The sequence below is a fragment of the Motacilla alba genome, chromosome 12 (assembly GCF_015832195.1).
Source record: "Motacilla alba alba isolate MOTALB_02 chromosome 12, Motacilla_alba_V1.0_pri, whole genome shotgun sequence".
Lineage (NCBI taxonomy): Eukaryota > Metazoa > Chordata > Aves > Passeriformes > Motacillidae > Motacilla > Motacilla alba.
The window spans coordinates 9,659,715-9,679,690 of record NC_052027.1 but is presented as its reverse complement, the minus strand read 5'-3'; the positions used below and the strand labels follow the sequence as shown (position 1 = coordinate 9,679,690).

The following is a 19,976-nucleotide window of genomic DNA, read 5'->3' as shown; positions in this document are numbered from 1 at the left end:
TACTTTCACACACCACACAGTAGGAGAAACTAGACTGGACAAAAATAAACATGCTTTAAGCTTGAATGTCTCAAACCAAGTAACCAAGATTTTCTTCTGCCGTGGCAGTGGGGTCCAGATCCCTTGGTGTGTGCTGCTGTTTGTTCAGGTAGCTGCTGCTCTCACCAGCTCTCACAGAGCATCCCCTCTCCCCTTGGGCTGCAGGCTTTGGAAAGCAGGGGAAGCAGTGAGGACACTTTCAAATTGCCTCATTTGCTACTTTTCACTCCAACACATGTATCTAGTTAATTATTTAGGCTCTTCACTGCTTCTGTTTACTTATTTATAAAATCCAGTTGATTTGCTGCATCAAGTGGGGGCTAGCAGGGCAGGCAACCACCAACCAACCCTCCCCACACAGTCCCTTTTGAGCTCAGCTGAATGACAAGCACGACCAGACAGAAATCATTTAGCTTTTCCCATTGAAAAACACACTAATACTGAGGAAAGTATAATTATTGTATTGGACAGGTGACTGTATGTTCCTTGGGGTTTTCAGTAGCACCTTCTGCAGAGGATCAAGAGTCCTTGAAGAGGAGTGAGGAGCCCCGCAGCTGCATGAGCTGATGTTGGCCAAAGACAGCTGAGAGCTGTGGGCAGGGAAGCTCTGCCAGCCCCAGCCAACGGGCTGAATGCCTGGTGGATTAACTGTGAATGTTCCTCATGCCAGGAAAAGCTCAAGGGCTCAGCGAGAGAAGGAAAGCAGGAATCCAAGAGGACTGACAGCAAGAATTTCTCCCCGAAGTGAGGGGATTAGCTGGCGAGGAGCAGGCAAAGTTTGAGGGATGGAAAAGAAAATAGCAGAGAAGGCAGAAAGTAGGGGGAAGGGGTCTGTTTTGAAGCAGAGAGTAGCAATAAGTACAAGGAGACCAATCCTTATTTCTATGAGGGTGTTTAAAGGTAAAACTACACAAAATTAACAGCAGCCACCATAGCTGAGATTTGAACATCTTATCTTACAATTAATTAAAATCAGCTTTAGCAGAGGAGTATCCCCTCAGCAAGCATCCACCTGCAGAACCAGGCAGAGCACAGTTTTGGGACAGTGGGTCACATAAATGCCTGGACCAGAGGACAGAGAGATACCTGGGCTGGGGTATCTGCCACTCTCTTTCACACATCCCCTTTGCCATTTCTTCCTGTCTCTCTTCAAAAGCTGGTGGGAATTTTTAGTACCAAATAACAGCCTGACCATCTCCTAGGATGCAACATGTGAAATGTGAAATGTAGCAGAGTTTCTTTACTTACTAACATAATTCATAGCATGTCCTGTCCTTGGTTGCTGCCCAGTCATGATGGGCTCATTCCAGTACCAAAGAGCCCAGGCAATATTTATTTTTGATCATTCTTTTGGGTACGTTCCTGAAATATCATCTGTCCCAAAATGCTGAAGACGAGTAACAACGTCTCTCTCTGGTTGTTCATTTCAAAGCTCAAGTCCCAAAAGCCACTTCCAGCTCAATTTAATCCTTGATCAAAGCAGTTCAATTTAGCATTGGATTAGCAATTCTCTCATTTAAATCTGTCACTAAGAAAAGCAGGTGATCGAAGTAAATTCTAAATATTTCAACTAAAGCCACTAAAACTTTATCAGGTAGTACAGGGATAACTCTTTCTTAGCCTTTATTACAATCTCAGGCTGTATATTCAGTGATTTGCAGGCACAAATGCCCTTATTCTGCCCTGTGTTCCTTACTTTCCTGGAAAATTGTAGAAGAAAAACCCATCGTGTTCCAACATTACTGCCAATTCCTTAAGGATATGTAGCAAAAAAGCATGCCAGGGAAAAAGAACTGTAAAAAGGCACCAGACCTTCTCCTGGCATCTGCCAATTAAAAAGGGACCCCAGGGCTGAGTTTGATTCAAGCACTTCCAGGCATTGCTCTAGAAAGTGGAAATACTGCCTGTGCCAACATGTTTTATTGCAAACACGAAACTTCTTCCAGTGCAGAGAAGCCCATGAAGCCTCCAAACTATGGAGGCAAAGAAACAAAGCAGCATGAGGATAAACTGTCAAAGGCAAGTGATGCCAAAAATAAATTAATACATCTGAATAAGTTCAGCTCCAAGGCTGCCACAGCAGAACTGTAACCCCAGGGTGAACGTGCCCCTGTGTGCAGTAAAGAGTGCGGGAGAGCTTCTCACAGCCTGTGCACACACAGGAGGAAGGAGCACAGTGGGGCTATCACAACTCACATGCTCTCTTAGCACCCCAGCAACCCATGTCAAGTGAGGCAGCCCTCAGGCTCCCGTTCCCTATTCCCATCCATCCCATAGAATTGCAACCTTGATCTGAGTAAATACTTTTTTACCTACTAGGCAAGTCACACAGGAATTGCACCCTAGACTTAAGGTCCAGTCCACATCAGAAACTTGGGCATCATGTTCAGGCCTTTCTCTTTGCTACCGAAGTTTTCTACCTGCCAGTCCTAACAGAGTTTCTGTGTGCCAGCACAGAAACCCTTGCATCAGCATGTAAGTGTCTCTCCCCTTAAGTGAGACTAAAAGCTGAGTTTATGCATTCATTTGGAATCAATAGCATCCTGGTTACACTGAGCCCCTAAAAGCAGGTTTGCTTTAGAGGTCCCCATAAAAATGCAGGTCATCTTCCTTAACAGCAAAGGGCTTTGATCTGCTGCAGGAGCGCCTCTGGCTGCGAGGGCTTGCACAGGGGAGTTAAGCTCCAAGCGGTGAGATCTGCTTCAGGCTCCATTAAAATGCAAACCTCCCAGAAATCAAAGGCAACAGCAGCGAGAGCGAGCCCCGGCTGCAGCGCACCCGTGAGCCAGGGGAGCAGAGACCTCCAAACACCCACACAGCTGAACTGGGGGCGAGGGACCCGGGATCACAGTCCAGCACAACAAAACTTCTTCACTTCTGATTGCAAACAACACTGCAGGATGGTGAGTGCAGAAACTGTCCCGTCTCAGATTAACTTGCTCTGAAATAAAATATTACTGTTCCTCCAACCTTTTCAAAGTTGATTTTCTCCCCTTTATCCTGCCAGGTTTCTCATCCTTTCAACTCACTCCCCTTCTGGAAGGAGTGTAGGGAGGGACAGGCACCATGACTTCCTAACAGTCTGCTGGAGTCCAACACTCAAGTGCTTCTCCCTGCAAAGTAACAGCTCCCCCATGGGAGGAGGGAAACCTTGTGAGACTCTGAGGCACACCTAAATCTACTTTACTGCAGTAATAACCATGGTAGATGAATAGAGAAAAAATCCAGAGAGTCAACGGAAAAAAAATCCCGCATCTGAAAAATATAGGACATGCAAGAAATTAAAATAATCCTACTCCCGCCTGCCAATGCACAGAGGGTGAAAATCAATCACAGACCAAGTAGCTTTTTTTCCTCTTGCCCAGCCAAGGAAAAGCAAATGCTCAAGTGAGTGCCCTCCGAGTCCCTCTCGGGCAGCAGCGAGCTGCTCTGCTCTGACCATACCTTTGCTCCTCCGTCTCACCACCCCGAGCCGGCACTTGAGCGAGACAGCGAACATCTTCTGCAGCCGCCAGCGCTGCGCTCACATGGCTCTGTGCCGCTGCTCCCTCCGCACCTCTGCCTGGCTCTGCCAGGGGCTGCCGGCTCCAAATGAATGGGCGAGCACTGGGAAATACACTCGGGCTTTAGGGAGTGAGAGGGAAGGGGTTTCGGGGGGAGAATGGCAGAGACTGAGCTAGAGGGGGCACAGACCCTTTTCGCTACTTTCAGAGCAGGGCTGTTTTGTTATCTCATCCGGATGAATAAAATCGCACATTGATGTTTTAAACCTATCACCGGTCTCCCACTGTTAAAGGCTGGGAATCTGGCACTACATTAACATATTAATTTGCAAAGTAAGATTATTCTTTAGCACACACGAGTGCCTGCTTGCACTTCACCAGAAAGCTAATCCAGAGATTACCAGAGCAAAGGAGATAAAAGCCCTCAGTTTCATGGGAGCAGTTGACCAGAAACCCAGCACCAGCATAAATACAATGGGACTGTTCTGGTAACAGCCCCAGCAGGGCAAGTCCTGCTAAAGAAACTTGTCTGCAGTAGAGCTTTCTGTGTCTGTAGAAACCACTGACAATATCAAACAGACCTAAGAGGAAATCCACCATTCCACAAACTACATGTTGAACATCAATATCCCAAACAAACTTCACACAATTTTTTTGTGGAAGGGTTTAGAGAGGGTTCATGATGGCACACAAGTCTCACTCCCTTCCTTGCCCAGCCCTGCACATCCTCACACTCTTCTGGGAGAACACCACCTGCCGAGGACTCTGCCTGACCAATGTTAGTGCTCCCTTTCATCCGAATTTTAGACCAAATCGCACTGGGAGTAGCACTTTAGTTGACCTTTTCTGCTGAGTTGAGCCTCTCCCAGCAGCTGAATAAGCAAAATATTCTTTCCTCTCTCAAAGGGAACTCAGACCACAGCAGTAGTGGCTCTCAGCTGTTTCTTACCATGGTCCCAGGGGAGCTCAGAGGTGCCTTCCAGGAACCCATAGGGAAACGCTGGATCTGTACGAGAAAGCTTCATTACTAAATCAATACCTGAGGGGTAAAGGCTGCCCTCAATAGATGGACATCTGGGAGTTTATCTCTAGCCAACATTTCTGCTGATCCCTCAGATGACTTCTGAGATTGCAATTTGCTGCCTGCAGCAATTGGTCTGTGGAAACAACACGCTGTGGCTTTCCAGGAGTCTCCTTAGAGACATGACACAGAATATTTCACCTCCAGTGCCTGATCTCAGCAATGCTCTGCCACTGAGTTTTTTGCACTTAGTCACCAGGGTTACCTTCCCACTTTTCAGGCTTGAAGGACACATGAACAGCTTTGCAAATTCAGACTCAGAGGTATAAGTTTGGAACCAAAGGAAAACAACACAGACTGACCCAGAAAGCTCTGCAGCAGTGAAAGGGCTATGGAGAGCTGCTCTGAATGTGTAGAAGCATCAGCAGCACACACAAATGACAATCCCAGAGAGCTAACACCAAATTCCAAATTCAGGAATTTCCATTACAGACCCTCAAAACTCAATAAACCCTCAGTACTTTCGAGGTCAATCTTGATGTAACAACACAATAGATTTTCTTCTTGTCTCCATCTTGTTTTCTTTAAAATTATATCGAGTTGAAAGCACTGACAAGTGTGTACGTGTGTATTAACTACAGATAAATTTAGATGTAAATTATGTATTTAAAGCCTTGTACAGAAGATGAAAAGCCTGAGCACTTGGGGGCTGATTAGACCCCAAATGTTCAATTTCTGAGACAGCCTGAGAGCTGACTCCCAGCTCCCCACGCACAGTTGCATGCTCTGTTCAGGCTGCTTTTTCTCCTCTTCCCTCTACTGAGCACAGGCATCTCCAATTAATTTCACTGGAGCTGCAGCAGAGGATCTTACACTCTTTTTCCAATCAAAATACCATTTTTCACCACAGCTTCCTTGCTTTCATGATGCTGAAGTACCAGTCTACAAATAAGACTAGAGGAACCATGCCATTTCATTCTCTCTCTAGGTTCATCACTAGAATTTAAGCATATTCTGATTTAACCTAATATTAAGATCCAATTTACCCTCCTCCAAGAGTCTCAGAGAACTTCTTTAGCCTGGGGAATTGCCTGAATGTCCCAAGACAATTGATTTTACCTTAGAGGAAATTCCAGTTGAAAACAAAAGAAAGCTGTTTCTCTTCGATACTGAAATGTGTTTTCTGCTCTCCCATATATAAATCTAATCCTCATTTCAGCTCAGGAAGTGACTGTGGGGACAGTGGTCATCAAGAGTGAACAACAGAAGTAGTGAGAAATGCAGCAATTAAACTAAGAGGATAAAAAAGCATTTGTATAATGGGAAATCTATTACCATTTATCACGTCTAGTATTTGAGGTGGCTCTGCCAAGCCGTAGAATCCATTGCAAATAATGCAAGAGGGTAATGAAAATATACACGAAGTTTCAGAAAAAATAAACAAAAACACAGTGTGATTAATGAATATACAGTATTCAGAATATATGTATGTACTGCTACGTTTATCTGTCTGACAATGAATACACTTTTTCTATAACAGCAACTGGTGGAGAAGTGGCAAGGAAAAGAAACAGCCTTCTATTCAAGTAAAAGTTAAAAATATGTATCAGAACAAAATTAAAGGAGCAGAAACTATTCCAAGTAGAACTCACATTAAATTAGTTCAATTTTCCTTTGAAGTTGCCATATAGTTTGTTTTCTTCTTCAGGAATAATAAAGCAAAATCCTGTGTGTCTAATACATATCCTGAAAATTACACACTGTACTAAAATGCATTTTAGAAGGCAGTATTTCCTTACTAACAGGTGCAGTTATAGATGAATGTATTAAAGTTACAAATACTGATAATACTGCCTTTGTGAATTTGTTCTGATTATTTTCATCTTCTCTTCACTGGTTTAAAGGATGTTCCCACATTACTGTTTATGTGCTTCAATGACTATCAGTACAGTCAGTGGGCAGACCCATAAAACAGGCTCTGGGGAGAAAAATGCAGATTTATATGGAAAGGCAGGCTTTTCTTCTTTTCTTTTGGTATTTGCATGTTGCCTGCAAAAATTAAAGCCAGGTATTTCCAGATACTGGACTAGCAGTCTTTTTATCATCTCTATAGATCAGACCACATTAAAGTGGCTAACCACTGTACACCTTCCATTTAGGAAGAAAGCAGAACAAAATTCACCACAGATAGTTTTTTTTCTGTAAATAGTGTATGAGTATATATGGGCATGCAGATTATGTGGGATTACTGTCCTGCAAAAATATGTCAAACAGATGGGCCAACAACAATCTGAAGGTATCTCTCAAAAACATTCATGCCATAGTGAATATTATGATAATCTGTTGCAATTAACAGACAACAGATCCCCCCCACAAGAGCCTGAGAGCTCTTTGAGAACCACAGAAGAAAATAATATTGACCAACTGTGGCATTAAAGCATTTGGAGACAAAAAGTCTGCCTTAGATAAGCAAGCGGGATCAATGCTGAAACAACAAATCCAATACAGTAAGCCTTGAACCAAAGGCAGGATGAGCTGATCTATAAAATTCAGGTATCCCACAGACTCATTGGCTGCTATCTGTTGGCAGTGAAGCCCCCCTTCCTGGCATATGAATTCCCACAGAAACACCCATATCTGCTGTGGAAAGCAGAGCAGCACCAGAGTAGCCAGGAGGGGCTCACCCCTCCTCCGTGCTCCAAGTTTATTGTCTCTGGGAGTCTGTAAAATCAAATATGCTGCTAATAAATGCTGTTAGTTCGGGCTGGGGGGGTCAAACTGGCAGCTCAACAAAGCCAAACTGAAGTGGTTTCTCCTCATATATTGACATTGTCAATAACAGGCGTTTGGAAGAAGATGTTCTACCCACATTGACACCTGTGCTGCTTTAACTGATTACCCTTAATAAATGATCCTGTGACAGTGTGAACAATGAATCATTTCATTGGAACCACGCTCATTAGAAGACAATTCCCAAAAGGAAATGGTCTAAATTATGCTTTACAAGTACCTTGCCTGATCCTAATTAGCATGGCTACAGCTTTCCCTGTGCAATGCCACAGCCTCCAACAGAGTAAAATGTGGGTTGGGATGTGTCATGTGGCACTATAACGTTTAATTACCCTGACAATAACTTATGCAGGTGACAGTCTGCCACAAACTGTGTTCAGCAAAAAAGGCAAACATGCTTCAGTCATTAAACCTCACCCTTGATACTTTGAAAGTTCTTATTTTCTGCATTCAGGAGCACCTTTTCTGCCACACACTCTTAACATCTTGTGCAATTTCTCACAAACTCACCAAAAGGACACTTCATGAGAAATGCCACATTTAGTTTTCAGCTACATGCAATTATTTCCCATGAGTTAGAACTTCTCCCAGACCCTCAACCCTCTGTAGCACCAGCTGCAAGAAACCAGAAGAGGCTCTTTGGAGAAATTCCTAGTTCTCACCATTGTGTTTGCTGAGACCAGGAATGCAGCCGTGTGTAACCACCATATGTGCTGATAATGTCTTCCCATTTTTCCTCTCCCTAAGTCACACCCCGTAAGAGCAGGAAGGCTGAACACACAGGATTTTCAGGCAGTTTTCTGCAATTCAAATGGGTGAATAGCATTTGAATTATGTCCCAGAGCTAAGACAACTCCTTTAAGCATTCACCTCTATGTTCCTTTCTTGAGATTCCACCCAATGGAATTCCACCCAATCAGTATTATTTGTAGACATCTCTTCCTACTATGACTATTTTATCATCTGACATTTGGAAATGGGGCTAGCAGAGCTGTATTATCCCAGAGTAGTGGCCAAAGTGGTATTGCCTATTGCCCACACTAAGAGGAGTGGTCCTGCAGGTGAAACACTTTTGCCAGGATTCAGCCTAAGACCACAGTTTATTTTGCCAGGAAATGCTGAAGCTATCCTTTAATAATTAAATGGCACAGTATGTTTGTTCAGTCTGTGAATCCATGGACAAGACATCAGTCTTTCCAAGGAGGCAGCTGAGTCTCCTGAAGCAAGAAATTAAAATAGTCTTATCTGCGTGTGCTGTGCTGCCGCTCGCTCCGACTGCCAATTGACTTGGGAGAATGAAAGGCTCCTGCAAATGCTGGCTGCAGATGCCTGCCTAGACAGGGGTCATGCTCTGCCTTCATGGATGTACTCCCAACAGTCCTCTCACTCTATTTTACATTGTTGCTGTGCTAATGAAGCAATTAGCCAGGAACAGCCCAGACGAGTTAGAGAGCTGAAAGCCAAAAGGCATCTCCCTTTTAAGCAGGTTCTTGTGCCCCAGTTTAAGTGCCAGCTGCAGTCCTTTGCTGTGAACACAGTTAAAGATAACACACAAATCTGTCACTTACAGAGCACCATCAGCCCCAGAAAGGATGGTAGGAAAGCTGCGGTCACTGCAACCTGCAGCTTAGCTTTGAAATTAAAACAGCCTCATTTTAGACATTTTCTATCGGGAAAATGTAAATAACCATGCAGAATCAGTACTGCTCATGCTAGGATGTATATGTACCTTTTAAAATAGCTTGTTTGTGCTGGTACACTTGCTGTTACAAATATTTAGCACCCAGTAAAAAACTACTTTGTTTTTTGAGCAAAATATTGGAAGCTTCAAGTGAAACAATTATTAATCAATAGCAGAATGTTCAAGAGGTTTTAAGGACTCATGAAATTGAATTTTATTAGTCTCATTAAACACACTGCACCAATACTATGTTTGCTTATAGAAACAAAGGGTTCATTTTGCCTACAGTGCACAGATATTCCCATATCACGCTGAGTAGGGTTTAAGTAGAAGAGGTAAAGAATGGACCAAGAGAAGTACAGTTAACTCTATTTTAAACCATTATATACAAATGCCTTTTCCAAAATAATACCAATAAAGGTGTTCTAGTCACAATAACAAATTAATGAAGGCAACAGCACATTCTCTGGATTCTGGTTTCCCTTAATGAAAACCAGATATGTGCCTACCAGTAAAACAACCAGGTTTGCCTTGGTCTTGTCCAAGTTGCCAGGGATACATGGCTGAAGGATTTGGCCTGTGTTTTCACAGGATATCAAGCTGAATTATCCTTGTCCACCATTAAATCTTATTACCAAATCCACTGCCACACATAACTGGCATTATTATTTCATATGCAAAACAGCTGTACCCATTTACTCTGGCAGAAAATTCACCCATCAGTGGCCTAGCCACTAGACAGGAAGCCAACAGCAGAGTAGGTAACTGAGCCCAGCCCTGAGTAAATCCATATATCCATATATCTGAAAATTCATCATTAATATTTCCTCCTTTAAGCATGTTTCTGTTCACACCAGGCTTGAATTTCTCACCCCATTTGATAGTAGCTGTAAATTTACCAGCCCCTGTGGTTATCAGACCCCGAGCTGCACCATCACAGAGGAGACCCAATGCTCACTTTTCCAAGAACTGACTGCACTGTTAATTAATTAGAGATTTGTCTGGGAAGTGTCTAACTTGTAACAATTATCACCATGATGGCATAATTAATAATGGATCGAATCTGGCCAACAGCTGATATTTTGAAAAGCACTTACCAGCAATTCCATACTTCCTAATAAGTGAGATATTTGTTTTTGTCATCCAAGGGAGACTTTAGGAACTCCATCTCCCACATCTACTGTCTTCAGACTTAATTTATTAGCCCTATTTCTGAAGTATTTTCCTACTCCAGTAGCCTACATTTCCCTCATCCCAGAATTGCCAAATTGATTTCACTAATCAGCAATGCCAAACTCAGCCCTTCACCAAGGCTGTGATTCAGTCTATACCTTATATTTTATGTTGATGTCTAAAAACAATGTCAAAGCTGCATTTTATAGTCAGGGAGACTGAAACTCTCACTCTCTATTTGCATTTCCTTATTAATGGGTTGGTCCCATCATCAGGTGAATGAGGTGAAAACACTTTGCACTACAGTCAGTGTTGATGCATCCTACAGGTGGGATTTCAGATGAATCAGAGCAAAGATGGTGTCTGGATTTTTCTAAAACTCTTTTGCTGCCTGGCTTTGCTCATTTCTTTTTGTTTTTCAACGGCAGAAAACCTGCCAAAGCAAGTGCTGCAGAGTATTTTGAGAAGCTAATTCAGTATGTGTCTCTGCTTCCTTAGAAATTCCAGCTGTTGGCCTCCAGGCTCACCTGTGCTTGTCTCAACCACAGAAAAATTCAAGATCTGGCTGCAAAAAGACTGAACTACACAGCTTCTGCAACTACTTTATAAGCAAGCAAGGTGTGGATGCCACCTCTAATCATTTGAGCATTCATGTACTTGCTCTTGAAGATGAAAAATGTCTGCCTCATGAAACATTTTCACTCACTTCCTTGGTGTTTATTACAGTTGATCCCAAGATGGAAAGACTGGATTGAATCTGATCACTCCAGTCCTCTGAAAGCTGAAACCTGCAGATCTTATTTACCCTCTCTGCAGCACTTGCCATTATATGAAATGTGAGAAAGAGGCACACAGAAATTCAAAGAATGCTTAACAGTAAGAAAGTATATTTATCAGAACAAGATTAAAGAGATTTAAGGAACTCATATACTTTTCTTTTTCTTTTTGCAAATATTAGCCTTCAGCAAAGACATAAAAACATTTGTCTTTATTCTAAAGAGAATATTATCAACTAATTAATTTCTAGCACCAGACAGTCCGAATGTAGAAGGGTTTAATTGCTGAAAATGTTGAAGCAGAATATTTTCTCAGCAAAATTTATGTTTGGCTGCAATGGACTGAATCTATTTGATCAAAAACTTTCTCTGTACAATTGTCTTTGCTGGAAGTTAAGAGAGACCATAACCATTTGTGAGCTTCTAGTGACCTCTGAATCTGCAGCGAATGCCAGCAATTCCCTCTCCATGGGCACTGCAGGATGTGCAGTGGGGTGCCCAGGAGGAGCCATAAATAATGCAGCTCCACAAGGCCCTTTGCTAAGAGGGAGATCAGGGCTGCTGGGGCTTTGAAAGGGCACCTGACTCCAGTCAGGAAGCACAGCTTTCTCCTTCTGCTGGTCCCCACATGGGAAATCACTTTGAAAGGTTAAAAAAGGGCAACTCTTTCAATAGACCAGTTTATATCTTGTGATATGAGCAGAGCTGCTAATAACTGCTTCATTTACAGTTTGCTCACTACTGCAGGGCACTGGAGGAGGGAGGATTATTAGGGTCTTCAGCCTGTGGCTTCCTTGGGATCCTTTGCCTTTATCTACAAACATCCCAGCCTCGATGCTCTTAACCCTGACTTCTTCAGAGCCACACATTAATTCCCACTCTAGGTTTTCTCCGTTCTGCCAGCAACAATGTTGCCCTCACTAGCAGAACACTTGGTGCCAGCTCTCAGTGCTGTGCCAGGACCTTCAGGGGTTTAACCTCAGCTGCTTGACTGCTGCTTCCAGAGCTCCAGAACCATCCCCAGACCACAGCCTTGACCAAATAGTGCAGCACACATAGACCCAGCCCTGTGCCAATGCTCTGCCAAAAGGATCTCTTTCCCTTTCCTGTTTCTCTACCTTCCCTGGTGTAGACTCTTGTCCAAATCACTTCACCTCTTGCAATCCCATATTAAAATTCATTTAGAGGTTCCTCAGACTATTTAAGTTACCGCTGCTTTTACCAAATATCATTCTCACATCTAGGGGCATACAGAGCTCTGTGAACAGCCACATTTGAAGAACAGAGGCATTGGAATACACAAATCTCTTTTTCCAGCATTTGAATTTATGGCTGGAAACTAAACTATCAGCTTTGCAATGATTTACTGCTGTACAATGAGACCCACAAGATATAAGCAGAGAAGACAGCCCTGCAGGACAATAAATTGCCACAAACCAAGCTGTCATCACAAAATTCATAAAAGCCTTGTGAAAACCACCCTGCTGATGGGACACAGGATTTTATGGCAGCTGCACTTCCGCAGACAGGAGGTACAGGGTCTCTTCCAAAGTAGGAGATACCCATTCCTGGCCTCCACCACCAGCTGCAGCTCTTCCCATCACCTCCCATGCTGAGGGTCTGGGATGCCCTTCTCATGAGTTTTGCCTGTTGATTTCCCAAAGCACACAAACCCTTTGGACAGCCTGGCCATGCAGTTTTGGACTCCCTTGTTGGTGCAGGCCCCTTCTGAAGGGGAATCACTCTGAAAAACACCTCTTTGAAGATGTTTGTCTTCATCCCAGGGAGCAGGTAGGACAAGACCAGCTCTGAGAGCAGCCCATCAGAGAGCACTGCAGCTTCTAATCAACTTTGCCTGCCAGGGCTGTCCCTCTGTAGGTCCTCATGTCCCTCAAAGCCCCAGTACTTGTGAACTTCAAAGCCACAAGAAATACACCAGCAATTCTGGCAAGCTCGGCCAGTGACTTTACAAGGATGGCTTGGTTTTAATCATGTGCCTGGGGGATTTCTTGTGGGAGGATGAAGCAACTAGGTCTGGCATCACTTAGGAATGAAAGGGTAGGAGTTTAACAGAGATGTTCTGAAAGGCTGAGCAACATCCCTTTGAATTAATTTATATAACCCAGAAGTTCAGCAGCTCTGTATCTTTAAGGTAGCCAATACTGGGTGAAAAATCATAAGAATAAATGTATCTCCTATTACAGAGGGACCAGAGGGAGAAAAAAAATAGTTCCCCTTAACATTACACATGATTGGGATATAGGTTTATATTCAGAGCCTTAGAACAGTGCAAAAACAGCTGTGATAGATGGCATAAATGTTTAGGTCACTGACAATCAGCCCTCCCTTACCAAATTTCTCTCTTGAGAATAACATGAGGCTTTCCCAAACAGCTCCTTTGCTGAATCTGACTTTCTGCTTAGACTCCACAAAGCCAGGCAAACTCAGTGCTGCTTTGCAATGGGAAGGGGAGGGACACAAAACAAAGAAATCCAGAGAGACTGTCCACAGGGAAATCCAAGGAGCTACGAGAAGATAAAACAAGAGGCGAAGAAAAATCCTTATGAAAATGCATGAGAAGTGAAAAACTGACAGGCCAATTAAATATGCCTAAATAGGATCAGAGATTATCCCAATGCCACTGTCATGTCCTATTGTTCTCCACTCTCCCTGTGTTCCCCCTCCTCAACCTCCAGAGAAGCAGCTCACTGGAGACTCCCAGTCCCTCCTGCTCGTCCCTCTGACCAGTGACAGCCACACACGTTCCAGACCCATCTCTCCCTGCCTTATGCATCTGCTTTTCCCAGTCCTCAGCCAGCTGCTGGCATTCCCACTCCTGTGCACTGCTCCTGCAGAAGGAGCACAAATGCTGAGAGCCTGCAGGGAGTGGGGGCTGGCTGACGCTTCTGTAAACACCCCTCTAATCCGTTTCAGATATTAGACTCCCGTCTCTGTGTTTTTAATAGTAAAGGCAACATTTAGATGCTGCCAAGGTATCAGAGAGCCAGTAGCAGACACAGAAGAGCCACCCCCACCAAATAAACAATGGGAAATGCTCGCTTATCTTTTCATACCACTAGGCCTCCAGGCTCCAAAAGAAATGATTGCATTCATTTACATTTTATTGTGGAGATATAACTGGCTGGAATAACTGCCAGCCCAGAACCCAACTGCAGGAATGCAGTATTTTTCTCCCCATTTGCCTTAACTGATGCTTTTCTCTTTTTTTCTGTCAATCCATCTCTATCACTGTTGCCTGGATGGCAGAAGTGCATTAACCCACTACCCATCTTGCATTTAGGGGAAAAAAAAAAAAGCCATCAGTTGAGATTTTTGAAAGCCTCAGCCTTACAAATTGTTGCAGAGTAGCAGAGACTGTGAAAGAGGGGACCCTTCACCTAAAGCATATCCAGGCAATAAAGCCAAAAGGTTCTTAGACAGTCACACATTCATGTCCAAAAACCCCTACAAGCCATATAAAAGTCAGCCCACAAGTGAAATCTTAGCCATCAGTTTTACTTCCCTTACAATAACAGAGAGGAACAGACTCTCCAGAGAATTCATCACACGAGTTTGTGATGGTTTGGGTCAAGAAGCCCCAGTTCTTCTTTCCCTGCTAAGCAGCCTGAATCCATGGCTTAGAGGGAGAAGTCCACAGTGTACACCCAGCTGAGATGGACTCAGGCTATCTAACTACTACTGCCCACACAGCTTGGCATTAACTGCAGGTTCAAAAGATCTGTGTCATTCTTTTTATCAAAAGAGATACCAAATAAATAAAAGATAACCAAAGCATTCCATCTCTCAGGTCAACACCTTGGAGCTCACTAGATGAGATGGCAAGAAGGAAGTGGACTGAATATAAAACTCAGCCATGATGGGACCACATTCCCAGCATGAGAATCTCAGGGCTGGGGGTGAACCCTCTCAGTGACAACGTCCTGTTAAAAAGATGGAAGTAAAATACACACAGGGTTACCAATAGAAATAGACTGTCAAACTGTCAAAACTGGCTAATGTTTTCTGCTGCCTTCTCACATTCTGATACCTGAATACATTCAGGTTTTAATTTCCTTTCTTATCTGTTGAGCAGTTTCTTACTAAAGATAAGGTAAGAAATACAACAAAATTTTAAGCAAAATTATTTGACTATATTCACTGGAAAAATGGTGGCAGAAACAATCACTCTTGAACTACCTAAGGAGTGTAAGAGAGGTGAAAGTCTGGACAAATGGGAGCTGAAGCCAAGAGCATAACAGGCGCGAGTGTTGCTCATCATGACACTTTCTCAGGTCTCGAGCTTAGAGGCCAGTGCCCACCCCTGCCCCAGTCTGTGTAACCCTGGGCAAGTCCAGTAACATCTCTGTGCCCCAGGTCTCCAGCTGTAAATGAAGCCACCCAGGGTCCTGCAAGAACGGGGCCATCGCGTGCTCCAGGACAGGGTCACAAAAGCAGCTCAACAGAATTAGGTGCGTGAGAAAGAAAAAGAGTGAGGCTGTAAAAGGTACAAAAGCTACAATACTATTGCAAACAAACTACCAACTGTGACAGCAAGAAGAGCACTGACCTACATTGAACCTGAGTGTGGCTTCGTCCTAAGTGTGGTTTCATAAGGGCTTCATATCCCTTGGACACTGGCAATGCAAAAGGAAGGAAGCTGAGCCTGATGGCCAAGTGCACAGACCAACACATTTTCTTCTGCTGGGTCACAGCCCCCAGCAGAAAGTTCAGACGTGCTGGGGACATGTCAGTGAATGCTCTACATGGCCCTTTTTCACATTCTTGGCATCTTTTGTTTTGGTGTTTTATAGAGAGACTAAACACAGAATCATTTTCAATGATATTACAGCCACAGCATTGTTTGCTTGGAAAGCAAGGGTGAATATAATGGACCTGGGTCCAGACCAACTTTGGTGGACAAAAACATCCCTCAGAAAAACAGCAACCTAAATTCATCCATTTCCCATTGCTTTTCAGTTGCATAAATATACAGAATAAACATTCTGCCTTAAATACATCAAAATGCAACCACATATATCAAACAAAATTCTGAATGAGCTACACATTCCCCCTACATTTCCAGGAGCACCATTCTTCCAGAAAGAATATTCCCTTCTCTCCCCACTTCACAAATGTGCAAAATGCCACCCACACAAGCAAGGGAAGGTTTATAAAAGGAAACCCAGGAGTTTCAGTTCCCTGCCTTTACCACTTCTCCCACCAATATTTTTCACAAAGAGCAGAACAGCAGTGTCTGGCTGTAGGAAGCTCTCCTGTCACACATAAGCAATGGATATCAAACAGGCACATTGTCCCAAGGTGAGCAGGAACATTCCTGTTTCCTTACCAGCAGTACAGAGGTGCAGGTGGCACAAACCACCTGGGTCACAGAGTTCCTGGCTGTCTCCTTCCTCCTCCACCCTCAGCTCCTCTCTCCATCTCTTCCTTCTCCTCGATGACTTCTTAAGGATCTTCAAAACCTTGTTCACTTTATTCATTTGGTCTCAAGGCTGCAGAGAGGGGACGGGATCTCCCCAACTCCGGTGTCTCAGCAGCTCCAGCTCCCAAAGAAGGAGGGACAGCTAGAGGCAGGCAGGTCACTGGGAAAGCGCTTGTATGTATGTGTGTGTGTGTTTCAAAAGCTTCTTTCCACCCAAAGAGAGAGTTTTGGGTGGTGATGGGAGAGGGGGGAGGAGGGAGAGGGATTTCTTTTGCCTCTGTCCATCCACAGCCCTTACAGACAACAAGAGCAGGCATTCCTTCTCCCTGATGACTTGGGAAAGCACATAACTCACAGGGGCAGCAGATCCTGTATAGGGTTTTCAATTTCTGTTTTTGACAATACATGCATTCTGGCAGATTTCAAATACTCCTCAGGCAAAAGAGCCAGCATCAGCTCAGAAAAAGCAGTGACTCTTAAAGAATTCTGGCTTCTTTTCAAAGACTAGAAATAGCTAACGCAGACAGCAAATAATATCTGCATCTATGAGAAATGCTAAATAACTCTGCAAGCTTGTAGGAAAAAACCCTTGACTTTCCTGTGCTCACACAATTGCTCACCTTTCAGCACTTACTTTCTCACCAGCATCTTTGGACAAAGACAAGTAATTTTTCCAGTTTCTTGCAGACACCGAGGCAATGCAAGGTGAAGTAGCTAGTCAAGACATTTTTAGCAGAACCAATGAATGCATCCCTGAAAATAGCTTCTCTTCCTGTTTCAAAAGCTTAGACTCTCTAAAGTTTTCAAATAATTTAGAGTCTTTAAATGCTTCTACATGACTCTCTGGTAATTCTGGGAAGACTTTAACGGACAATAACATGCAGACTATAGTGCCCACCCAGGGCCATAGCTGCTCTCAGACACCACCAGACCACTGAGAAGAATGCAAGAACCCTGTGTGGGAAACTCTGATCTCCTGTCCATGGCAATCTCCAAAGAGAGAGAGTTCAGAGTTGCTTTCATTGCTGTCATCCTAGCACTGCAAACCAAGGTATGGATGAGCAGTAAGGAGAGCATTCCCTTTGAAAGACTAGTTTTGTTTGTAAATGACAGTTTTGAGAGTCAGGAGGCTAAGTGGAAAACAACCCTGTGTGCTTGAGAATGACTGCCTGGGGGTCAGGTGGGTGACAAGGATGAGTGAGGCCCTAAACAACCTAATAGAGCAGGTGGCACCCTGCCCGTGTCAGGGTGGGTCAGAACTAGATGATTTTTCAGGTCCCTTCCAACCCAAACCATTCTATGATTCTGTGACAAACACACACCTTTACTGCTGGCTTCTCAGATTTAAACCAGACCAGGAGACATGACCTAAGACAGATGTTTATTAACCCATTTATACCCAAAAGAAACAATAGCAGAAGTAGCTTATCAGCTGCCTATAGACAGGTCAATCCTCAGCCAACCTACAAAGTTATTTGGCTGAAGGAAGATCTTGCCTTGGAAAATTTTGGGAACCAATGTAGCTCCTGGCCCAAAATTTCCCCTTTGTCTCTGCCCTGCAGAGAGAGTCAATACCATCCTATCCCCTAGACTGATGCTAGAGAAATATCATTATTGCCTCCTGGCCACTTGAGGAAGGAATAATAATTTTTAGGCAGTGACTGCCAGCCTGGAAGAGCCCTCTCCCCAACCAGGCCAGTGGGGTTAGTGGAATGGAACAGACCTTCTCCAAGCAACCATGTGCAGGGATTGGACATGGCTATGCCTGGCAGCAGGACTGAGAGCCTGTTAATATACCTAAAACTCCATTTAGAGTGATATAATTAAGTACAAACCCCGCAGTAGATAGTATTAATGGATGTACAAATTAAATTATCATGCACTTCATTTAAGGCATTATAAATAGGGCCATCATTCTCAGTGCTGAGCAAGATGCAGCCCACACCCTGCAAAGGCCAACACAGGGCAGAGCATGGTCACCAGCCACAGACACTGCCAGCCTTGGGTAACCCTTGGAGGCCTGAACTCCCAGCACCCAGACGTGGCCACATCAGCAGTGCCACAAGGCAGACCCCAAGTGCAAGATCTGTCAGATGCTTCTCAGCTCATTAAAGCCCATATTTTAATGAGTCTTGTCTCCAGAAAAGCAGACCCGTGCAAATTGCACCACCCCAGGAAATTGTGCTGTTCCCATGCATCACTCCGAGGCATAATTCTCCTCCTGCCACCTTTCTCCAGGGCAGGAGGCAATTTGCACTGCCTCCTCTCAGCACTTCACCACTGTCAGACTTGGCTCACTGTGCAGGAGCAAAGGCAACTCTTCTGCTGAGCAGGGCTCTCCCTGCCTCCCCTCCAGGGCTGCATGGATGTTCCTGCTTTCCTTTCCTCCTGTCCACAGGCAGCATCCAAATCAGAGCCTGCTCCTGGCAAGAGCTTGGCCCAGTTTGCATTGGTCTCCACCATTTGAGATCAGCCTGCTCTTCCCAGGCATTGAGGCTCCCACAAGCTTCCTGGGAGATGGGCAGGGTTCTGGCCCAGCCTCACACAGTGGAGAAACTCTTTGCAGTGGATTCTAGATTGGATGCCAGGCCAGCAGCAGAGTCCCAAAGCGAAGTGGGAAGCACTAGACGAGTAGCCAGGCTCGAGGGCAGTGGGGTCCATATTTCCTGCTAACATGCAGGAAAATCTAATCTTGTCCACCCAGGCAGTGGCAGACTTTAGCCCTAGTCCAGGTCCCCTTTGCTCAGGCTCCTTCTTTGAACAATTTTCAGCATATTGCTATCCCTCCCTAAATTTTCTTCCACCTCCATCTCACTCCTACTCCAGACCCACTCCTTTTCCTCTCTTTTCCTTTGGAGAATGGCTATAATCCTTCATGTACTCCTAATCAGTGAGATTTATGAGTACAATTCTGTTTTATTTTGATGGTTAATACTAGCACTAATGCCACTGTCATGTCTCCATAATTAATAACAAGACTAATAATACAAAACCAATCTAAGAGTCACTTTATTGGTCTTCAGTGTCATTAGTTAGAGCTGACATAACCAATTCTAGTTGCCATCCATACTGAGTCACCACTACCACTTCTATAAAAACAAAACACATGGATTGGGGCTGTACGGTAGCCCAGACTCTCAGTCCAGCAAGCAATGCTATAGAGGGTCATCTGAGGGCAAAATCCTTCTCATCTCATGAATATTTTACAGAGCTGCAGCAGTACAGCAAGCAGCAGGAAAGCAAGACAGCGTGGAGCAATGCAAAAGATTTTGCTGAGATGGGCTCTCAGGGACCAAAGATACAACCTGTATGTCCCCTGTGACTGCAGATGCTCCCTGCACTCAGCCCATCCTGTGTTTTCCCACCTGCCAGTATAAAAGGCAACAAGCCACTATGAACCACCCAGATCTTGTAGGCTACTTTTTCATTATTAAGTAATCACAAGATCTCTCTGTTTTGTAAAGATTTCTGCTTTATGGCCTGGCTGTTAATCCTGTAGATTGCACTCACACTGCTTTCAAAATTTATTCCACTGCCAGGGCAGCAAGTTGCT

The 19,976-nt window shown here is 44.1% G+C and overlaps 1 protein-coding gene across 8 annotated transcripts in view; it reads right to left on the bottom strand.

Annotated features, from left to right (window-relative positions):
* The window catches only part of GRIP2 (glutamate receptor interacting protein 2), a 267,188-nt gene that overhangs the window by 120,380 nt on the left and 126,832 nt on the right, over positions 1–19,976 (bottom strand). For 3 of the 8 annotated variants that reach the window (XR_005258352.1, XM_038148761.1, XM_038148769.1), the window contains exon 1: positions 16,331–17,999. The exons of 3 other annotated variants lie outside the window; for them this stretch is intronic. Coding sequence is in view for 4 of the 5 variants with exons in the window: in XM_038148761.1 (XP_038004689.1) it covers positions 16,331–16,481 (151 nt within the window). In the remaining variant the exon portion in view is untranslated. Of the gene's footprint in view, positions 1–3,483; positions 4,636–16,330; positions 18,001–19,976 lie in introns of those variants that run through there. 2 more of the 8 variants (XM_038148770.1, XM_038148766.1) reach the window with 2 other exon arrangements.